Source organism: Musca autumnalis, unplaced genomic scaffold (genome assembly GCF_047663935.1).
Source record: "Musca autumnalis isolate F117 unplaced genomic scaffold, ASM4766393v1 scaffold_1, whole genome shotgun sequence".
Classification (NCBI taxonomy): domain Eukaryota; kingdom Metazoa; phylum Arthropoda; class Insecta; order Diptera; family Muscidae; genus Musca; species Musca autumnalis.
In genome coordinates this window covers 159,981,639-160,002,670 of record NW_027411644.1, presented here as the reverse complement: position 1 = coordinate 160,002,670, position 21,032 = coordinate 159,981,639, and the positions used below count along the sequence as shown (strand labels likewise).

Genomic DNA, 21,032 nt, shown 5'->3' with positions numbered 1-21,032 from the left:
GATATAAAGCGTTGTTTCCTTCCCATTCCACGTTTGGATTTTCTCTGCAAGGCTGTAAATTATTACTTGAGCTGAGAAATGCTTTTGTCTTAGCAGAAAGCAGAAGTGGGTACATATTAAAGGATGTTAAGAATTTTGGGTAATCTTGGAAAAAAAAACTAGAAATGTTAACGGCTTTAGGAATGATCAAGGCTTTCAAGAGGAGTCTAGAGAATTGTTGTCGAAACTAAAACTAATTGTTATTCTATTAATAATAATTCTTCCACAAACATCCCATACGAGACAAGGGAGACTTTTTATACTTAAAGATTTTTAAAATATGGCGCCCAATCTGGGTCACATTTCTATAAACTGTGAGAGAAATTAAATGATCTTATAGAGTTTTTGGGATCTTTAGGACTTCAAAGAAGAGTATAGACAAATACCTTTGAAATTAAATCTAATTTTTTTTATCTAATTAGGTTTCTTGAAATATGGCGCCCAATGTGGGTCAGCATTGCATATAATTAGGAAAACTCAAGGCATCCAAAAGAGCCTAGAATTTTTCTTGTTTAAAATATGACGCATAAAAAAATATGTATAAAATTTGAAGGAAATTAAGCAATCTGAGAAATTGGAAGTAACCTTGCGTTACTATGCTGTTTAAAAGTAATATGGCGCCCAACGAGCCCTCTAACACAATTTTTCACATTTGAATACTATCAAAAGGTATTTGTAAGTGAATGTTAATGACATTTATACTTGAAACGATATAACTTTTGATTTAAAAACTATGTGGAATCTAAAGTTGACGCCCATAATGGGAATTAGGTTAAAACGAACACTTGCAATATTTTTTTTATTTTGAGAGAAAGGATTATTCGCTTCCAATGAATAGGTAATCTTATTCTGTGTCTGTAAGCCCATTTAAAATACTTTTGTTAGGATTTAATTTTTTGGAAAATAGCTATGGTGAAAATCAAATGTGGCGTCCAATATGGGTAGCTTACAAAAAGACACATTTAATGACAAATTAAGCATTTTAATTTTTTTCGCAGTATCGTTCGATTGCAATGCGTAAGAAATTTTACTTTTGTCTGCAAACCCATTTTACATGTTGTTTAAAGAATTTATTTTTGTAAATCCATTTGGCGCCCAACGTGGGTCGCTTACAAAATATTCATTAAATGCCAAATTATAAATTTTTATATTTATGTTAATTCAAATCAATTTTAAAAATGGCGCCCAACATGACACGCGGGCTCTGAGTTCATGCGAGTTTACTTCAAAATGTTGTCATACATTCATTCCACTAACTTCTCCCTTTAATTCTTAAAGACAGCAATCTAACCTTACTCCCACAATTAAAAACATCCGATAACTCCTCAAAATTGTGTTTGTTATAAATTTCCTCCTTACCTTTTCGTTTCGTTGTTCGTTCTTTACCTTCATTATTATGTATGAATATTTTGTGCAAGGCGGTCGTCGAATGGCATAGTAATGAGTCAGTCAGCGTGGTTGGCTTGGGTGCCACAAGTCAGGAGGAAAACAGACAACATTTCAAATGAAGTTAAACCAAGGCATTTTTTGGTTTGTTATTTTTCCTTTCTTCCTCCTTCCTTGCCATAGGAGGCGAGGGTGTGATAAGACAAAATACCCACAATAAATGTGAAAAATATATGACCAAACTGGTAATATACATATATCTCAAGAAGTTTTATTTTTTAGGGTGGAGGTGATGGAGAGGTTACCACAAGAGCTTAGCAAAGCAAATCCCCAAATTATAAGAAAACACATGACTCCAGCAAAACTTGTGGTGCGGGTGGAATGGAATTTAAGAAAATTTCTAAATGAAAAACTTTGCTCGGCAAATATTTTCCTTCCTCTCACACTTTCTTTCCACTTACTACAGATCACAGAATGAATGCTTGTTGGTACATAACCCTGATGTACGGGCCCAAAAAAATGAACACAAACGTTTCCCATAAATTTTGGTTACGACCACATGGTGTTGTTCATGGATGGCTATGTGGTGGTTATGTTCTCCATAACAACAACAAACATTTTCAACATTTGCAGAAAACGAAAAAGAAAGCTTAAATTACATGACAAAAAAAGGAGCGTAAGAAATTATAACGCCATAACAACAATGGCAATTGAGCTTAGAGGTTTTGAATTTCCTTTTTTGTGCATTCGTTTGGTTTTTTTTTCGTTTCTTAATTCGGTTCTGCTACATTTACTGGCTTGTTGTCAGACACAGATGTAGCCTCTCGGATATTCTGGACGCTGCTGTTATAATTTCCATGTCCATTTCAATGATGATGGTCGATGGTCGTCTGTCTAATGCGAACGTGTGTATAATGCGTGTGTAGACTTAAATTAAAGTGGTTGAAGCTGTATAGGAAATCCAATATTTTTTGGCATCCTTGTTAAAAAAAAAATGCAGCGACCCTTATAAGGGTTTGAAAATTAATAATGCTTGGGATTTTGTGTTCAACCAGAAAACAGGCATGTTTTTTATTTATCTTAACTGCCTTTTTTATACTTCGTTTATGTTTCTAATAGAGTTCCAAGTAGTGTAAGTTTTAGAAAAAACATCAAATCTTTAATGGTAGTTGGGTCACTTGTGTTTCAGTTTAAATAAATATTGCAATACTTATTTATGATTCTTTATGACTTCAAAAGTTCGAATATCTTCTTCTTGATTTTAAATATTAATGTGGTTAAAATTTATTTTTTTTATCGGAATCTTTTGTAAAAATAGACCCGAATTCCTTCAATCACAGCCCAGGTTCCAGAGGAAATTGTTGTGGTGTTATACTTCAAGGACACATTTTTATGATTCATAAAAATGCTATAAAATATTTATTATCCCCTAAAAATGGAAACAATTCTTGACCCAGTCATATGAAGTACAAATGTGGTGACTATGATGATTACAATGGTGATAAGTCGTAGCAAAATAACAGGATTGCAGTTCCCACTGGTGTTGTAACATGAAATTTCTTTTGTAATTAGGAAAGCAAATTTCATTTAAATATATTTTTATATTTAAAGACCATGTTTTCTTTTATGTGATATGGCGCCCAACGCGGGGTATTATCTATTAGAAATGTTGTTAACATTTTATGGTTAGCTTGTGGAAGCACAACATTTTTGACAGTCTAGGTCAATTTTCAAATTTAATTCAAATACATATAAATATATGTGATATGGCGCCCAAGTCGTAGAAAAATAATAGGATTGCAGTTTTCACTGATGTTAAATGAAATTTGTTTCTGAAAATAGGAAAGCGCAATATTTCTTTCACAGTCTAGGCCAATTATCAAATTTAATTTAAATATATATTTTTTTTTTATTTAAAGACAATTTTTCATTTATGTGATATGGCGCCCAACGCGGGATATATTAATCTGATATGGCTTCTAACGCGGCTTAATTTCAATTAGATTTTTTTTATTTTTGTCTCAATATTTTTAGATATTTTAGATAGACGTTTTGAAGTTAAATGGAAGTCATAAGGGCAGCTGCTGATGCTTAGTACGACAACAGGGCTTTTGACAGTTCAGAAGGTAGCCCACCAAATCCTGCTGCTTTATTAAACTTCAGTCGACTTATTTCTGCCATATCATAATTCGATTAATTTTATTTTTCGATTAATTTCTGCCATATGGCGCCCAACGTGGGGTTCTAATGATTTAAAATAAAAAAAATCATTACTAATTTTCTCATTCCGTTTGCAGATTCCAAATTTATTAAGTTTATTGTTATAAATTTAAATTTTAATTTTCTTCTTAACTGTTTTCAACAGGATATTAATTTTTTCATTATAAATTTTCGGAAAGTTTGAATTAATTTTTTATTGCTTTGCTTATGTATTACAATTTTCATTATTCCATTCGTACAATTGGAAAGTTTCCTTTCTCCTGATTTTAAATATTTTTTTATTGATTTTTCTTTGTATAATTTCACAGTAATTTGTATTGTAGATTCCTTTTTTGCCCATTCATGATTTTTAACAATAATTTTACGAGTTTTATGTGACAACACATTTCATTTGGTCTAATCTTTAATATGGTCAGTTAGACGCTTTTGTTGTTGGACATAAGAAGAAAAAATGCCATTGTTTAGACGTTTTGATTGTTCGATTTTTATTTTATGTCAGTTTCTTTTGCTATTCAACTGATCATTGTAATTCAATTGGCATCGTTTGATGGCAGTACGCATAAGCGATTTTTCTGTATTAGCATTAAGTGTTAACAGTTCAATGAACACAAATGACCAGTTATAAGAATGTTGGCTGTCCCTTTTTGTTGGCGGGTAAAGACCCAGACAAGAAGTTTGCAATAAAGTTAATTACAAGGTTGATAACATCTTCGGAAATGGGTGGGGTTAAGGGCAATTTTTTTTTATAAAATTTGTTATAGATTTTTCACTAACGTCTTAAAGAACAAAATTATTTAATTTTCTTGCTCTTTTAAGACACGAATATGTTCTCAAGAGCAACAAATCTCAACTCTTAACCAGTTTACCAGGCAGGTAAAAACCTTAAAAAAAAAGAAATACCTCTAAAAAATTAAAGAAAAAAGAGCATAACAACAACGAAATTAACTTAAATAAACCCAGTTGTTCGGGTAACTAGGGAATTACTAGCAATTTTCCTGGCTACTAGTAAACACCCCTAGTTACCGCCCAATCTACTCGCAATGTTATAGACTGGTGAATTTAACATGGGGATGTCATAGGAAGGGGTCTATTGCCCCCTCACTGCATTACCAGTAACCAGGCAATTCGATAGTCTTGGAAAGTCAATTGTCCCTTCATTGCATTACCAGTAACCAGGTAATTGGATAGTCTTGGGAAACTCAATTGTCCCTTCATTGCATTACCAGTAACCATGTAAATCGTTAGTTAGAAATGATAGCCAAAATCACTAGTATGTTTTGATCAGCTAAATGGGTAAATGCTTAACGTGTAACGGATATTATATCAGTTTAAAAAAAGATAATAATAACAATTAATCTGTATATGCGCTAACCACGCTTTATTTAATTACATGACGTGTATATACGTACATATATCACAAAGGACAATTTAATGTTAATCTTTTGATTCTTGTTATTGAAACTTGTGTGTGAATCCAAGAACTAGAACGGTATATTTGGTCCTGGAAATGTTCATCTCAAGGGTCCTTCAGATAATGCAGAAGTACCTGAAATAAAATGTACAAAATATAATGAGATAATAAAAATATCTATTGTCCCAAAAATATCGATACTTACCAAATATTCTTCTGTTCTTCACGTTTGTTGTATCTTCATTTAACAACAAATTTTTGCACATCAACGCATCAAAATACGTCTTTTATAAATTCAGAAAAAAATTAAATTAAATTGACATTTTTTTCTATTTTGTTTTCAAAAAGAGAAATAATAATTGTGAAAAGAGATTACAAGAGAGAAACATTGTTGATTACACTATCCATCGGTAGTCTATAAAATAGTCAATATATTACACTCCGCATTACCAGTAACTAGTGAATTTTCATGATAGGCAGGGAAGCCCATTTCCAGTGACAAAAACTGGCTATAGGCTATTTTGTGTGCCATTTTTGGGTGTAAAGTAACTAGGATCAATGAGGAACTAGTTACATAACTATGTCAAAGTAGACAATTGCTATTTCTTGAACAACTGGGAAATGACAAAGGACCCCCTAGTGTGGTGGTACACAGTGTTTCAACGAGACACAAACGCACACACTCACAAAGATACCCATACCCACATTGAAAATAACTTTTATACATTTATAAACAACCATGGTTGTTTTGTTATATGGATAGCAGTTACGGTGGTGGTTGTTTCTTAAAAGGATTCTTGAACCCCCAAAAATAGAACAGACGACAAAAACAACAACAGCACCACCAACAACAACAACTATTTAAAATGCTACTTCTAGGAAAGACAGACATGTTTTAGCTGCAAAAAAGGGGAACATAAGTAAAACAAAACACACAAAAAAATAACAGACATGCAACCAAAAACTAAAGAACGGAGATGGTAAACTAAACGCAACAACAACAACAAAAATATACTAATAACAATTCAGACAGCCATTGAAACCATTGTTAGTTGTATTATAAGTAACCATTATGGCAGAGATTACACACATACATATATACGTACACACATAGTTGCAAAACCCAAACAAACTCCTCTGCCTTTCTTTCCTTAAGGGTAAATGCTTATTTTCTGTAGAATAATTTTTTGTTTTTGTTTTTTTGCTTTTGGGAAGGAAATGAGACAAGGTATTTCCTTTATGTTCATAACAATCATTAATGTAAACCCCAAAATATGTGAAAGAATATTTAAAATAATTTTCATGCAAAGTTGAAGTTAAATTTTTTTTAACATTGAGGGAGAAGAAGAAGAACAAATCACATAATTTAAGACACGAAAGTGAGTGAGATTCAAAGAATTTCGTTAATTTAAAATAGAATAAAATATGAATTAAAATAAAAAATTAATAGCATGGGTTTGTCCTCGAAAATCATTATATTGCTGTAAAGATAACAGCTTTCAGCGCACCAAATCCTGCTGCCTTATTAATCTTCAGCCGATATATTTCTCTCAAATGTCCCGATTTTAAATTTCATTGTTAGCATTGTCAATCGTCTATTTAAGACAGTCACGTGGCGCCCAACGCGGAGCTGCCCTAAACTGGATTAACCTTGAAACAAGATATAATACAATTCTCACCGTAGGATTTTTAGAGCTTTTGGAATATTATATTAGGTAGCATGGATTTGCCCACAAAAACCATCATATCGCTGCGAGGAGGACAGCTGTTAGCGCACAAAATTCTGCTGCCTTCTAATCTCTAATCTCCAGTTGATATATTTCTGTCATATGTCATGATTTGAAATTGTCATTGTTAGCATTGTCATTCTTCGATTGAATTCTGTCATATGGCGCCCAACGTGGGGCTCTCCAAAACCCGATTAATCTTGATACTGGATACAATTTTGGGAGTCATTATTTTCGATAGTTGTCGTTCCCACTAACTATTCTAATTGTTCATCGGAGGGTTTTTTAGAGCTTTTGGACCATTACGTCAGGAGGCATGGACGTGTATACGTAAACCATTATATCGTAGTGAAGAGCGCGCCATATCCTGCAGGTTTAATGAACTTTTGTCGATTTTTTCTGTCATATGCCACGACTTGAATTTATTATTATGAGTATTGCAACTCATCGATTAATTTCTGTCATATGGTTCCCAACGTGGGGCTCCCCTTAAAACTGGATACATTTTTTTTGTGATATCTACGAACTATTTTAGTTGGTACCCGTAGTGTTTAGAGCTTTTGGATCAATATGTCAGAAAGCATGGACTTGCCCACAAAAATCATTATATCGCTGTGAAGAGGAGAACTGTTAGCGCACTAAATCCTGCAGCTTTATTGAATTTCAGTCGATTTTGTCCTTCATATGACAATATCTCCAGATGTATGGATTTGCTTCCCGGAAAAAATATATCGTCGTAATAGGAGGAGCAGCAAAAACTTCAAAGCTATCCAAGACATGTCTCCAAACATCACTTTTGCAAGAAGGGCTTGATCGATTTAGTCCATATTCCAACCTGATATATGTCTGCAAGAAATATTACGATGCGCAAAGTTTGGACCAAAATGAGAACTTTTGTGGTCAAAAAATTGAATTTTTGTATGAGAGGTACCCGTAGTGGTGGATCGATATGGCTTATATTCAAAATTTACCTAAATTGCGACATAATATTACGAGACGCAAAGTTTGGATTAAAACGGTTGATACGTTCGAGTGTTGGGATCCAAAACCATTATTTCGATGAGGCAAATTTTTGATCGTATCAAAGTTTATATACCCCTCGTTAGCCTAGGTCAGAGATGTAAGCAGCAACGCATCTCGACACCATTTTGGAGGGCTACAATGGCCAAAATTTGAGAGTAAAATTTACAAAAAGTGTCGAAAAATTACGATTTTGGGGTTTCCCATTTTTTACGTCAGTGGCTGAGGGTATAATAAAACGTTTTAGTCTAAATCAAACTAACCTCCTATCACATAATTCCACAACACCCTAATATACATACCGACATAGAAATCTGCATGACTCACACACTGTTCTGAAAATTCATTCAAGTTTTTTTCTGTTCATTCACTAATTGTGAGCAATGTCCGGCAAAAAAAAAACACAACGTATACATAATGGCTCATTGTTAAAAGCCACAATAAATGTTAGTTTTATGTGTAATTTTCGAAAAGATTTTCGATTTATATAAAAAACACAATAACTTAAAACAAAAACCAAATAAAAAACGGGAACTAACAGCACAAAGAAGAAAGAATTCCTTCAATGAAAAAACGACACGATTACTTGATTCAATGTGAGTTTTATGGGTCCATAACTTGGCTGGCTTTTGTTGTTGGTGTTGTTAGTGTTATTTTCAATAACTTGATGTCTGGGAAGTGGCCGTTTTAGTGGACGTATGGGCGTTCGAAACGAAACTACCAACTCACCACTCACTCACTTTTGTATAATGTAATAAAAAATTGTTTATCATTTCATTAAGATAATTTATGTTATTATGTGACTTTGTCAAAAAAAAAAAAAACGAAACGAAACGGAATCTTTACATATTTCGTTTGCTTTGTTTGTTGGTCCTCCCTTCTCCACAATTTGCAATTCAATATCATCATAAAAATAATTTGCCATTCTTTTACGTTTTTTTTTGTTATGTTTATTTTTGGTCTTTGCTTATTTGGGCAGGGAATCGAACATTTGAATTTGAATGGCATTTAAAATTTGGCAGTTATGGCCACATAACTAAGAATTTCAATTGTTGACAGTTCGTTTGGAATTGGAAATTACCATCTATGGAGCCCCCCTGTACACATATAAAATACAAAAATACATGGCTAGTTACCATGGTTATGGCATGTTTAGTGTTCCACTTGAAATTATTGAACTTCCGCTGCTAATAAGTGTGTTTGTCTGTTTGGTATTGTTATTGCTGATTGTTGTTGTTTTGGTTTTTATTATAACATTTATATGAGCAATTACAATTTTTAAAATTGTTTTTATTATTTATAACTATCAATAATTTTTGTTAACTGGCAATTTAACACTTTTTTGTGAACAAAAAAAATGAAAAAAAATAATAAAAACAATAATAAGAAATATAATTACTTAATATTTATTTATTAAAGCATAACATTGGGGTTGGGGTTTTGTTGAATTTATTATTTGGCCATAATTGTGGTTTATAAAAAATTTGATTTTATTATAAAAATATCCCATTTAGTTGGTTGGTGGTTGTTGTAGTGCTCTCTCATTTGCTCTCTCTTGGAAATAATCAATGTTGTTATTACTTTTGTGGTTAAAGTTTGAATACGCTGAAAGTGGTGGTCTTGGTGTACTAGTAAATTATTTTTATGGCCCCTATAAATGTGTTTTTTTTATTTTACTTTATGGATTTTTTAATGTTCACTTAATTCTTTGTTTCTCGTTTTTTTGGGCCAAAGTTGTGTCTTATCACCCACTTGTCTGTCACTTCTTCCCTTAGCCGGTGATTATGTGTCGTCACACAGTTTTGCTGTTGATTTTATTATTTTATAAGTACTGATGATTTTTTTATGGCCTTACACCACCACCACCACCTTGTCGTTTAGGAGTTTTGCCTTTGATCTTTGTAGTCGCTTTTTTATTATTTATTTGACCAATCACATGGGGTAATTATACGGTATTTGTTTAAAATCACAGTTGAAATCTAACACCTAATTAATCATTAGATCATGCCTTCGTAAGAAGTCGTAAAAATTTTATAGTATTTTATTACGATACCAGTTGCCAATTGAGAATTACTAATTAAGACAAATAATGTGAGTGTTGGCAGGGTAATAAAAAAGAAAACCAAATCAAAACAGTAGCAAAAATAGGTGGGAAAAAATTTGTGGTGCAAGTGCAAATGGGTGCAGTTAGGTCAAACATTTCATTATTATTAAGCCATGTAAATTATTTTTAATGATAATGTGTAACCCATGATAATGAGTATTATGATAAAAAATAGCATCGTGAAAATTTTTCAAAAATAAATCAGGTCCTGAGGAAAATTTTAAACTCCATCACATGCACAACATATACATATATGTATTATTTTGATATTGTTAAGTCCAAAAGAAGTATAAATTGTTATTATAATATTTTAAATTTAATGTGGATTTCATCAATATGTTATTAGGAGTCCAATAATTTTCCAGTGTCCCACTTAAAATTGTTTACATTATTTATTTTAAAGTGGTTCCTTTATTCAAGAAAAAGTGTTCTAGTCGTATATTTGTAATATATAACAACAATACCTAAGTCTCGGCGCGACATAGAAAAATACTCACTTTTATACCACAACAAGAACCGAAGTCCCATTCAACAAAAAAAAAAAAAGCCCAATAAAAAACATATTAACAATTTTTAAAACAAATAATTTTGCTTTGTTCGCCAGGATTAAGGTAATGGTGTAAACTATATACAGTTAGTCAACTAAATTATTGCAAAACCAAAATTATTACAAAATTTTAAATAAAACATCATTTTATTGGTATAAATAAATATCATTATTAATATTTTTGTTAACAATACAATTCTTACACATGTTTATTAATATAATAAAATAAAAAGTAGCTAAATTTCACTAAACATTTTCTTAAAATTAACAAAAATAAGTACAACTCATTATTTGCACTGTCAACTAAAGAATTGCAAAATTCACAACTTTTCAGTTTTTCACGGTATTTTTCGAAAAGTTGGTTTTAATATTTCCTATGCCTACATTTGGCATCAAAAACAGCTTGTAAACGTATCATAATTTAATAAATGAGTTTCGGAATGTCATATTCCAATGGTATTTTATAGTCATTCTTCTTAATTGCATTTTATTTAGTCCCCCAGGTTAGTGGGCGACCTATTCCCGACTTTTTTCTTCAGGTGTACCCATGAATTGTCGATGTTGGGTTAATATTTAGGCTTTGGACTAGGGTGTCAATGACTTTGGTGCAGTTGTACAACAACCAAGTCCTGCATAAATACGATTTATGCGTAGGGTCGTTTTCTTGGTAGTATTCATATTGCAATTTTTTGCATTTTCAGGGTCAACAGGTCCAAATTTCTTGACACTTTTTGGTTAAATAATTTTTAAAACACGTAAATAAACGTACTCTGTCATTGTTTCCTTCAAAATCTGGATGTCACCAAGGTCACTGCTTGGTATACAACCCAATACCATAATTGACTGTTTTCCGAACTTTGCGTTATGTATTAAATTCTTGTTCTCCATGACCATAAAGGGGTTTCGCAGTACTTTTTGAGGCCCATCGTGAAAATACAACATAATTTTAGTCTTATCAGAAAATATAACGTCATCCCCATACTTAACATGGCATGAAAAGTTGTCTGTAACAAGTCTGAATAGTTTCTATAAGTTGTGCTGAGAGGGCAATAGTTTTTACCTAGTCACTCATGATGAAGGCTTGTTATTATGTAGCATTTTTCTGACTTTTCCATGTGAAACACTTACTCCAAATTCTATTTTGATTAAAAAAAGCAATTATCTGGTGCTGCTTTGGGGACTTTCGTCGATTTCTTTAATCAGTCTCCTGCCAATTCGTGGATTTACTACTTTTGACCTACAATGTGACGTCTTTAGTTTGAACCTGCCTTCTCTCTCGGTGCGGTATATGATGTTGCATATAGTTATCAGCTTATGAGAGGTGATTTTAGCGATTTCTCTGGCGGGTTTACCATTATTATAATTGGAATAGATCAAATGTAGCATATTTTCCGAAATCCGTTTACCTGAGTTTCTCTTTTTTTAATATACCGCCTATATTACACACAGAACAATTAATTTATGATGAAAAATTATGGGTTTACATGTCCACATACCATAAAATCATAAAAATCCTTCATTGAAAAAAATCGCTGGGAAAATCCCACGATTTTATTGCACATTCATTCATTTTGCAATTATTTAGTTGACACCACAAAAACCAAGTACCTATACTTTTTGCCCGTTGTTTTTGTAATTTACGACCGATTTTTGCATTTTTTGGCTGGATGTTGTCATTAACAGGTAAATCAACAGATATGTACAAAAAACCCAACATTATTGAAAGAATTTCTTGTAGTAATTCCTAATTAAAAATCTAAATGTTTAACAATTCATCGTTTGCAATAATATAGTTGACTAACTGTATTTTCTTTGACAGACGCATTTGTTGTTATTGAGCAGTGCTTATTATTATGTTTGTATATTCGTTCTTCTGTTCAATCTGACTCTGGGTCTATATTCAGTTGAAGGAAAGTGGCTGCTTCGATGGGATGTAATCACAGATCCACTGGAGTTAGATGAGTAGGTTTGGCGGGGCAGTTGAAAAAAGTGTTTGGTGTCGTGCGTGCCCATATCGCATACTCGGCAGTTGTCTGGCTCAGCGCGGTCGATTTCCGCCCAATAATAATTTAGGCGACTGCAATATCCCGAGTGTAATTGGGCCAAAACTACTCTGGTTTATCGTGGTAGCTGACGCTCCTCACCTGTGATAGATGTGGGATGTACTCCGAGAACTTTATTCACACTATATTTGCAATCCCACGGCAGCGGGTTCTCTCGTACCGGATTGACCCGGAATCACTCATCAATCATCGGAATCAACATCAATGTTCCGGCCAGCGACTGCCACCTAAGTGTACACGTGTTTGTTTTTGTACAGACACACCTTGACATTTTCGGCTCATTGTTGATCTTTTCTTTTCTCCCGATAATCATCAATAATCAGGGAAAAATAATTTCGAGACATTTCTAACTTTTTTTACATATTTTACATCTTTCACTTTCACTTTTTTTTGGTAATGCATTTACAAATATATAATTGTTTCTGAATTGTTTACAAAATGTTGATGGTATTGTGCATTAAAGAATGTTGTATTTCCCGGATGGCATCATGTACATTGTACAAAATGAAATCTAAACATATCCGTTGACTGTTTCCCTTTTTGTTGATTTTAGATGATTTGTTTTAAAAATGGACCGGTCGTTTTTTCTCTTTTTTTGTACGTTACACATCTTCCTTCATTGGCAATTGCTGCTGTTCATAGAGGGGATTCTGCTGGAATGAAACAGTAGCAACAATTTTAGCATTTATTGGTTGTTTTTCTGGTATTTTAAAATGATAACAAAAATTTGAAAAATCATAAATAATGTTAAATAAACAAAAAAAGAAAAAAAAACGTTGTTTAAATTGTTATTACAATTGTTTGCTTATAGAGTATTTAGATACATGCTCAAATGAATGGAATGAGTTATATTTGTTAACTAAGAGATTGATGTTCGAAATATATAAACATAAACAAAGACTTAAAATGATTTCCAAACAATATATGAAATGTTTATAATTTAGAAATGCATGTTCTCCGTACATACAATCTATCAATATATTCAATGTTTTCTTTTATATAGAAAATATATTTTATTTATTAGTTAATTGTCATATTTATTTGTACTCTGACGCCAAACACCCTAATTTAAATCAATTTCAAAGCAAGTCCAAATATTTGTGAGACATTTTAATGGCGAGTCCTTATTTTCCAATATAATCAATCTTTTCTTTTGTTTTAAATTATATTTTAATACGTCAAAAATATATTTTCATTTCTTAAAAAAATAATTTAATTTAGCCAAAAAATGTGAGAAATTGTGAAGGTGATTCCTGCGACTCTAATAAACAACGTTTGATAAACAGAAACAAAAGATAGTTTTGTGACATGGGCATACATCAGTGACAGTGATTTTGCATATTTTTTCAAAAATTCAAACATATTTTTTATATTTTTGGAAGATTTTAAATATAAGTTATGTAAAAATGTGGCAAAATATATTCAACATATTGTAAAAACATTATAATTTGTATATTTGATTTTATTGAAAAATATGCAAAAATATATAATATCTGATTTCTAGAGATAATTTAACTTTCATTCACTTTAAAATTTTAATATTCACTCTAATTTTTAACTCCATTTAACCTTTATAATCCCCACATTTTGGAATCTGGCAACCCTATCTATGTTATCTCGCAATTGCTTCCTTTATTACAATTCACTCAAATAAAACATATCTATTTTGAGTGTTATAGTCATCTCTCATTAAACACACTCTATTATAAAGCACTCAATTTGTTACCTCATCTGCTCATGAGAAAATGTTCTTTACAACTCAATGTGGTAACACGGGGTGAACAAATGCGGCAACATACACAGCCATGACACACAGTCTCTTACCTGTGCAATGAATTCATTTCATTGTTGTTGTTGCTGCCGTGGTTATTTGTTTATATCGACAGCCATGTTGGCTGCCATAATTGTTATTTGCTTGGTGATTAGAAGAGTACAACTATATAACGAGAGATAGATATGAAGGTGCTCTATCTTAAACGAGACATTAATCGGGTCATAAAATTCGTATACAGTGCTGTAAAAGAGTAATATTATTGATAGATTATTAAATATGATTGGTGGGGATTTGAATAAGTCATAAGATTTTCGAAGAATAATGGCAAAAGGGTTAGAGTGGGGACTCATAGTAAGTTTTGGGTAATATTTTGGGGATTATGTAGGATGTATGGGCAATACGGTAGCAAACGATTATACTATGGAAATATACAAGTGGCGAAATCTCACCTACAACCCTACACAAATTTTCTCAATCGGAATATAACAGTTTTTAAAATTAAAATAAATTTAAAATTAATTTGATTAAACAATTCTAATTCTAATTCTTATGGAGATAATTTAAATTTTGATTATTGTTATTATACCTATAGGTTCTAAAAATTTTTGGACTGGTCTGTTTTCTGACTGGTCTGAATGTTACAATGGACATTTTTCATGAAACAATGTTTTATCTCATGTCTGTTACTATTGTCTCGTAAATTTCTTAATTTGATAAAATTTTTACTAAAATAAGTTATTTTCTGAATCATTACAGACAGCTTTAATTGAGTCGAAGACTTAATTGAGAAAAATAACTCAACTCCAAAATTATTTTCCATTTTTCCCAATGTAATGTTTCCCGGTAGTCATCTTTGTTCCATATCTGTAAAATTCCTTCTGTAGAACTTTGAAAATTAATCTGTTTACAGACCTATGTATATCCAAGGGTTTTTAATTTTTGGTGGAAAGTCCAGATAGATAGGTTTTCTCTGATATAAAATGTTTTGCATATCTTTAAAAGATACTTTGAAGAACTTCGTAGATGTTTCCATCTAAATACAACCATCACTATTGTGATGGCTTTTTTACAGCCTCTCTGTATATTATTTTAATGAGTATTTATTTAAGATTATATAAAATCTTACATATAAGTTGATTCTATAAAAAACCTAGTGCAAAGACCACTTTGAAATCATTTTGTGAGTGAGGTTCGTCTTTGTTAAAAACATATTCAAATTTTATTTTCAAATAATTAATTTTATTTTTATGAATTACGAATTAGGTTGAAATCTTTCATATAACATTGTTTTCTTTAATTTATCATTGTATACAAGCCGATCAAATCTGAAAAAAACAACTCTATTTTATTTAAGATTACATTAAATCTTACATATAAGATGATTCGATAAAAAATCCGACGATTTCTATGTTACGTTTTTCAATATTTAAATAGAATAAACAGTATTGTAGTTCATTAATAGGCAAATATACACCCATTCGTGCAACAGGAAATAATTTTTGAGTAAAAGGGTCAAAAAGTCATCACCCTAATATGCTCATTCAAGGATATCCGACTTTTTCGATCAACCTGATTTTTGAAGTATACATAGAAAATGTTTTCTGTAAATATGTATAATAGGGTTATGACTTTTTTACAACCTCGTATCCCTGTATGATATTTTGATGAATTTTTACATAAGATTACACAAAATCTTAATTATAAAGTGCTTCAACAAAAAAGCTTCCGCACAAAAAGCTCTTCAAGTTTTTATTTTTCAAAATTTTTGAAAATTTTTTGAAGTTACTTTAAGCAGATATTTAACTGAACGAAGGTATTGGGCCACACGGTATAACCAAAATAACATGACCGTTTTATTCTCACTAATTTTATCATCGTATTATTACATATATATAATTTTAAATTAAAAGTGTTTTGTGCGGCACCTTTTTCAATATATAAATGGAATGAAAGTTATTTTAGGCATTAATAGAGAAAAGGTCATTCATTCGTTCAACAGGAAATAATTTTTTGACTTTTTTCATTTCATAGTATTTTTTTAATTTTTCTTTTCACAGTGATTTGTGCGCAATCTTTTTTATAATAAAACCAGTAAGGAAAGGATGAATGTCGGGCGACTATATGATACCCTACACCACTGTGAATATGTAAAATATAAATCGGAGCTATATCCAGATCTTAACCGATTTTGATATAATTTGGCACATTTATTTCTAGACTGAATTCAGTCACACATTCTAAATTTCATCGAAATCGGACATATGTATATAGCGTGTGTGGTACAGGAAATACGTGAAATCAGCCGAAAATTTATATGGGAGCTATATCCAAATCCGGACCGATTTCAATATAATTTTGCACACTTATTTGTAGACAAAATTCAGTCACACATTAAAAATTTCATCAAAATTGGACGTATGTAGCGTGTTTGGTGCAGCAAATACGTGAAATCGGGCGAAAATATATATGGGAGCTATATCCAAATCTGAACCGATTTTCACCAAAAGCAATAGCGTTCTTCCTATGGCTAAAAAAGTTGTAGTCCCCAATTTTCAGCTGAATCGGACAAAAAATGCGACCTGTATGTTGCGAACAAAAATACATGTACAGACGGACAGACAGACAGACGGACGGACACGCATAAATCGACCCAGAAAGTGATTATATGTACATCCCCAAAAAGAACTGTGGGTCTATTTCGTTTCCTTTTGTATGTTACATACAAATGCACAAAGACATAATACCCGTTACCACTGTGTGGTGCAGGGTATAATGAAATGAATGTTTTTTAGGTATTTATAGGCAAAAGTTCATTCATTCTCACTACAGGAAATCATTTTTGAGAACAAATTTAAAGAATTCATAACCCTAATGGGCGTACGTCTGGATTTAGGTATTGTTTTAGCAGTTCCTATCAATATTTAGGGCTTGTTTCACTAAGACGATGCGTATACAAATTCGTTCGAAATACTTACTATATAGGCCCCTATTATTTTTTAGTTTTTCAGCCTTTCTTTTGGTAACTCCTTTTATTCTACATTTGTAGTTACCATCACTCCTTGCTGAAATATATTTACAAATATTTGTATTAAAGTGTAACTGTAACAAACGCGCACATATTCCGTAACTTGTCGTGCATTGCTAATTTGAATTGCCGATCCTTTGATTATCCTACTAAAAATCACCTTTCCTCTACATAAAAAATTGTTTTAGTTCCCCCTTTTTCGTGACAAAGGATTGAAGAACACAAAAAACTACATAAATAAAAAATTACAAACTCCCAGCAGTCGCAAGTAATACTGATAAGCTTGAAGTGACATACATATCTTCAGGATGCAATTGAAAGGCCACCTCCCATGGCCAATAAAAAATAATAAACCTGCCTTAAAATACAAATATTTTTGTTTCGAAAATCAAAACAACTCAAAATATTAGCAAATATCCCGCCAAGATTTACCTGTTTACAATTGATTTTCTAGAACCGTGAAAGAAAAAATATTTTTTAACTGATAACTTTTCCGGAAAAACACGACGAGAGACAAAAAACAGCAGCAGCAATATTTGACTAAACAATAACTAAAGGGTGCCATAAACAAAATTCAATATGCTGCTTGCTTGCGAAAAAAACTAAATACCATAGTTACAGGTAGCATGGAAAATTCTGCTTAAAAAAGGCAAAGAGTTTTTTGCACGCTCAACGTAAAAAAAATCTCAAAAAATTACCCACGGATTTGTCTAAAACAAAACAAATCCTAAGATTTACAAGCGCAACGAAACCAATTTGAACTAAGAATGTGCGTTTTTTACCTCCGCTATGTAGTGACTGAGACTAACAAAAAGCCGACGCGAGGACATGCTGTGTTGGGCACGGCGAGTTACCGCATGGTGTTGCTATCAATATCAATTGCATGACGACAATGGATGGTTGATTGTGCGCAAAGGAATTGTTTGTACGAAAAAAAGTATTGCTGTTTACCCTTTTTTCAGGGAGAACGGGCAAAATAACAACATGGCTGGAAGTCCAGACAACACACTTGCCATAAACAAAAACCCAAGGTGGCTTCTTTCTATACACCACCCTGGGTATCATCGTAGAAAAGTAAAAGGCAGCTGATATGAAAGTTGCAACAAAATAAACATTTGTTAGATACTCCATGCGTTGTTCTTTAAAGCATATTTGCTGGAAGAGCGGCAAACAAAGGCATGAAAAATATGGAATCAAAATAGGCTATTGTTCTAAAATTATGAAAGAAGAAGGGCTTGTTTCTAATAAATAAAGAAAAATTCCTTTAGGTGTATGGGTAAAAGATTCACAGTACCATTTCTGTTTTCTTTGGATTTTCACAAATTTAGATATGAATTAAATTAAAATCCCTAACAATACCTCCAGAGTTGTCTTGCCTTTTGGTTTATTTTTCTGATTTATAAAGTATGTGTTTGTGTGTGTGTGACTGCTCTCGTTTGTTAATTAATGTCCAACCATAATTTGCATATTATTTTGTTTTGCCTTCTTCAAAGAATATTAAAAAACTAATTCCTTTGTTTCGATGCTTTATCTTTTTCCAGGTCCCAATGGTTGCCCCCGTCGTCGTGGCCGTCAAACTTATACACGTTTTCAGACTCTTGAATTGGAGAAAGAATTCCATTTTAATCATTACCTAACACGACGACGAAGAATTGAAATTGCCCATGCGTTATGCTTGACAGAGAGACAAATTAAAATCTGGTTCCAAAATCGTCGCATGAAACTTAAAAAAGAATTGCGAGCTGTCAAAGAGATAAATGAACAAGTAAGTAAATGATAAGAAAAGGGATAATGTTAATAATAAAAATAACACTGCATCAATTTTTAAGCTTCTGCAGAGACAAATAAAGAATATTCAATGAATAAAGAATATTATTTCAAAAATAATATTCCAATAATATTTTTTCAAAAAATAATTCATGCAACCTTTTTCTTTCCCTGCGTGTAGTTGTGTAGAGTATATATGAACCAAAGTCTCTTATTTTTATATATTCTTCCTACATTTTATTCTAATCTCCTTCTCTTCTCTCCTTATTTTATTTCTAGGCTCGCCGAGATCGTGAGGAACAAGAAAAAATGAAAGCCCAAGAAGCCATGAAATCCGCCCAACAAAACAATAACAAAGTCCAGCAGCAACAGCCACAACAACAGCAACATCATCCACAACAACAACAGCATCAGCAACAACATCAAGATCATCACTCGATTATCGCTCACAATCCCGGCCATTTGCATCATTCCGTTGTGGGGCAAAATGACCTCAAATTGGGTCTGGGTATGGGTGTTGGCAGTGGTCTGGGTGGTAATTTGGGTATGATGAGTGCGTTAGATAAATCAAATCATGATTTATTGAAAGCTGTTAGTAAAGTAAATTCATAAATTTTACAGCTTTTTAAGTCAACTAACACCAGCAGCAGCAACTCCCCCCAAAAACCAAGTACTGAATAAGAAAGAAAAAAATAGCAGGCAGGAGATGAGGTGGAGAAGAAGAAAAAGAAGCAGAAATAACAGTGAAACTAAATTGTCAAAACAAAAACAAAAGAAACTTCCCCCCTTTCATCCTAAAGAAAAGAAAGAAAAGTTAAAACACAAAAACATTAAATTGCCCCCTCCCTTTAGGTTTTAAGTTTATGTACTTTTTAATATTAAATATAAATAATTATATATACAAACTAAATATTAAATTAAACATTAAAAACAAAAAAGAAAAACTAAGTTAAAGTCAAAAAACATGAAAAAACTAATGATAAATAGTTGAAACAAAATACGTAAAATTTTACATAGTAATTTTAGTTTGTAAGAAACAAAAAAAACGAAAATAAGTAAAAAGTAACAAACCCCAAGAAAACGTAAAATCTCCAAAAGGAATAATCTCATAAACAAAAACAACAAAAAATAAACTATTTACATTATATACAAAAAGAAAAAGTTTATTTAAAAACCCCACAATATATACTTAATTATTATATAAACAAAACAAATATATAACTTAACAAGTCAAATAAAAAACAAACAAAATTAAATAAAAAGTAACTATTCTCCCCATGCATACATATATACATACTACTTATACATAAAATAAAACCAATCAAAATAATTTATATATAACAAAACATACATACGTACACAATACATACCCAAGTATGTAACAAACATTACAACAATATAAAAAAATTAAATTTAAAACTCAATACTTTGTTTTTGTCTACCATTCATCCGTTCTTCATGGAAATTTTGTTGTGTTAAATATTTGTTTGCCTATCCGAATTTGATATTTTTTATTTGATACTTTGGAAATGCAGTGCATTTTCAAAGCAATCATTTGAGTATTTTTTGAAATCTCATCTTCTTTTTTTTCAGTTAATAAATTTCCTTATGTTTTATTAAGTATTTTTTCTTTTTTTAATATTGTGAAAGAAGAAAAAATCCAAAACTGAAAAAATTAACTAAAAATAATTTTAAATTGTTTTTTCGTTTCAAAAGCTTTCAATAATATTAATTATTATTATGATTTTTCTTTAATATTAAATTACTTTATAATTTTTGTTTTGTTGTATATCTTTCTAGTTAAAAGTTAAGCTAAATTTGTACGATCTATTTCTTAAAAAAAGAAAAAGAGAATTTTTTGTAAAAAGATTTCTTTTACTTAAGCATATTGTATAATTTTCCCCCTATCTGTCCAATCCTACTCCTTGAAACTTTATGCCATATTTTAG

At 31.5% G+C, this 21,032-nt stretch overlaps 1 protein-coding gene across 8 annotated transcripts in view; it reads left to right on the top strand.

Moving 5' to 3' along the window:
* Positions 1-19,861, top strand: part of abd-A (abdominal A) — a 66,184-nt gene extending 46,323 nt beyond the window's left edge. For all 8 annotated transcript variants that reach the window (XM_073958732.1, XM_073958733.1, XM_073958736.1 and 5 more), the window contains 2 exons: positions 18,858-19,081; positions 19,363-19,861. In XM_073958732.1, coding sequence (XP_073814833.1) covers positions 18,858-19,081; positions 19,363-19,695 — 557 coding nt within the window. In that variant the 3' untranslated portion in view covers positions 19,696-19,861. The remainder of the gene's footprint in view (positions 1-18,857; positions 19,082-19,362) is intronic.
* Positions 19,862-21,032: the final 1,171 nt, after the last annotated feature.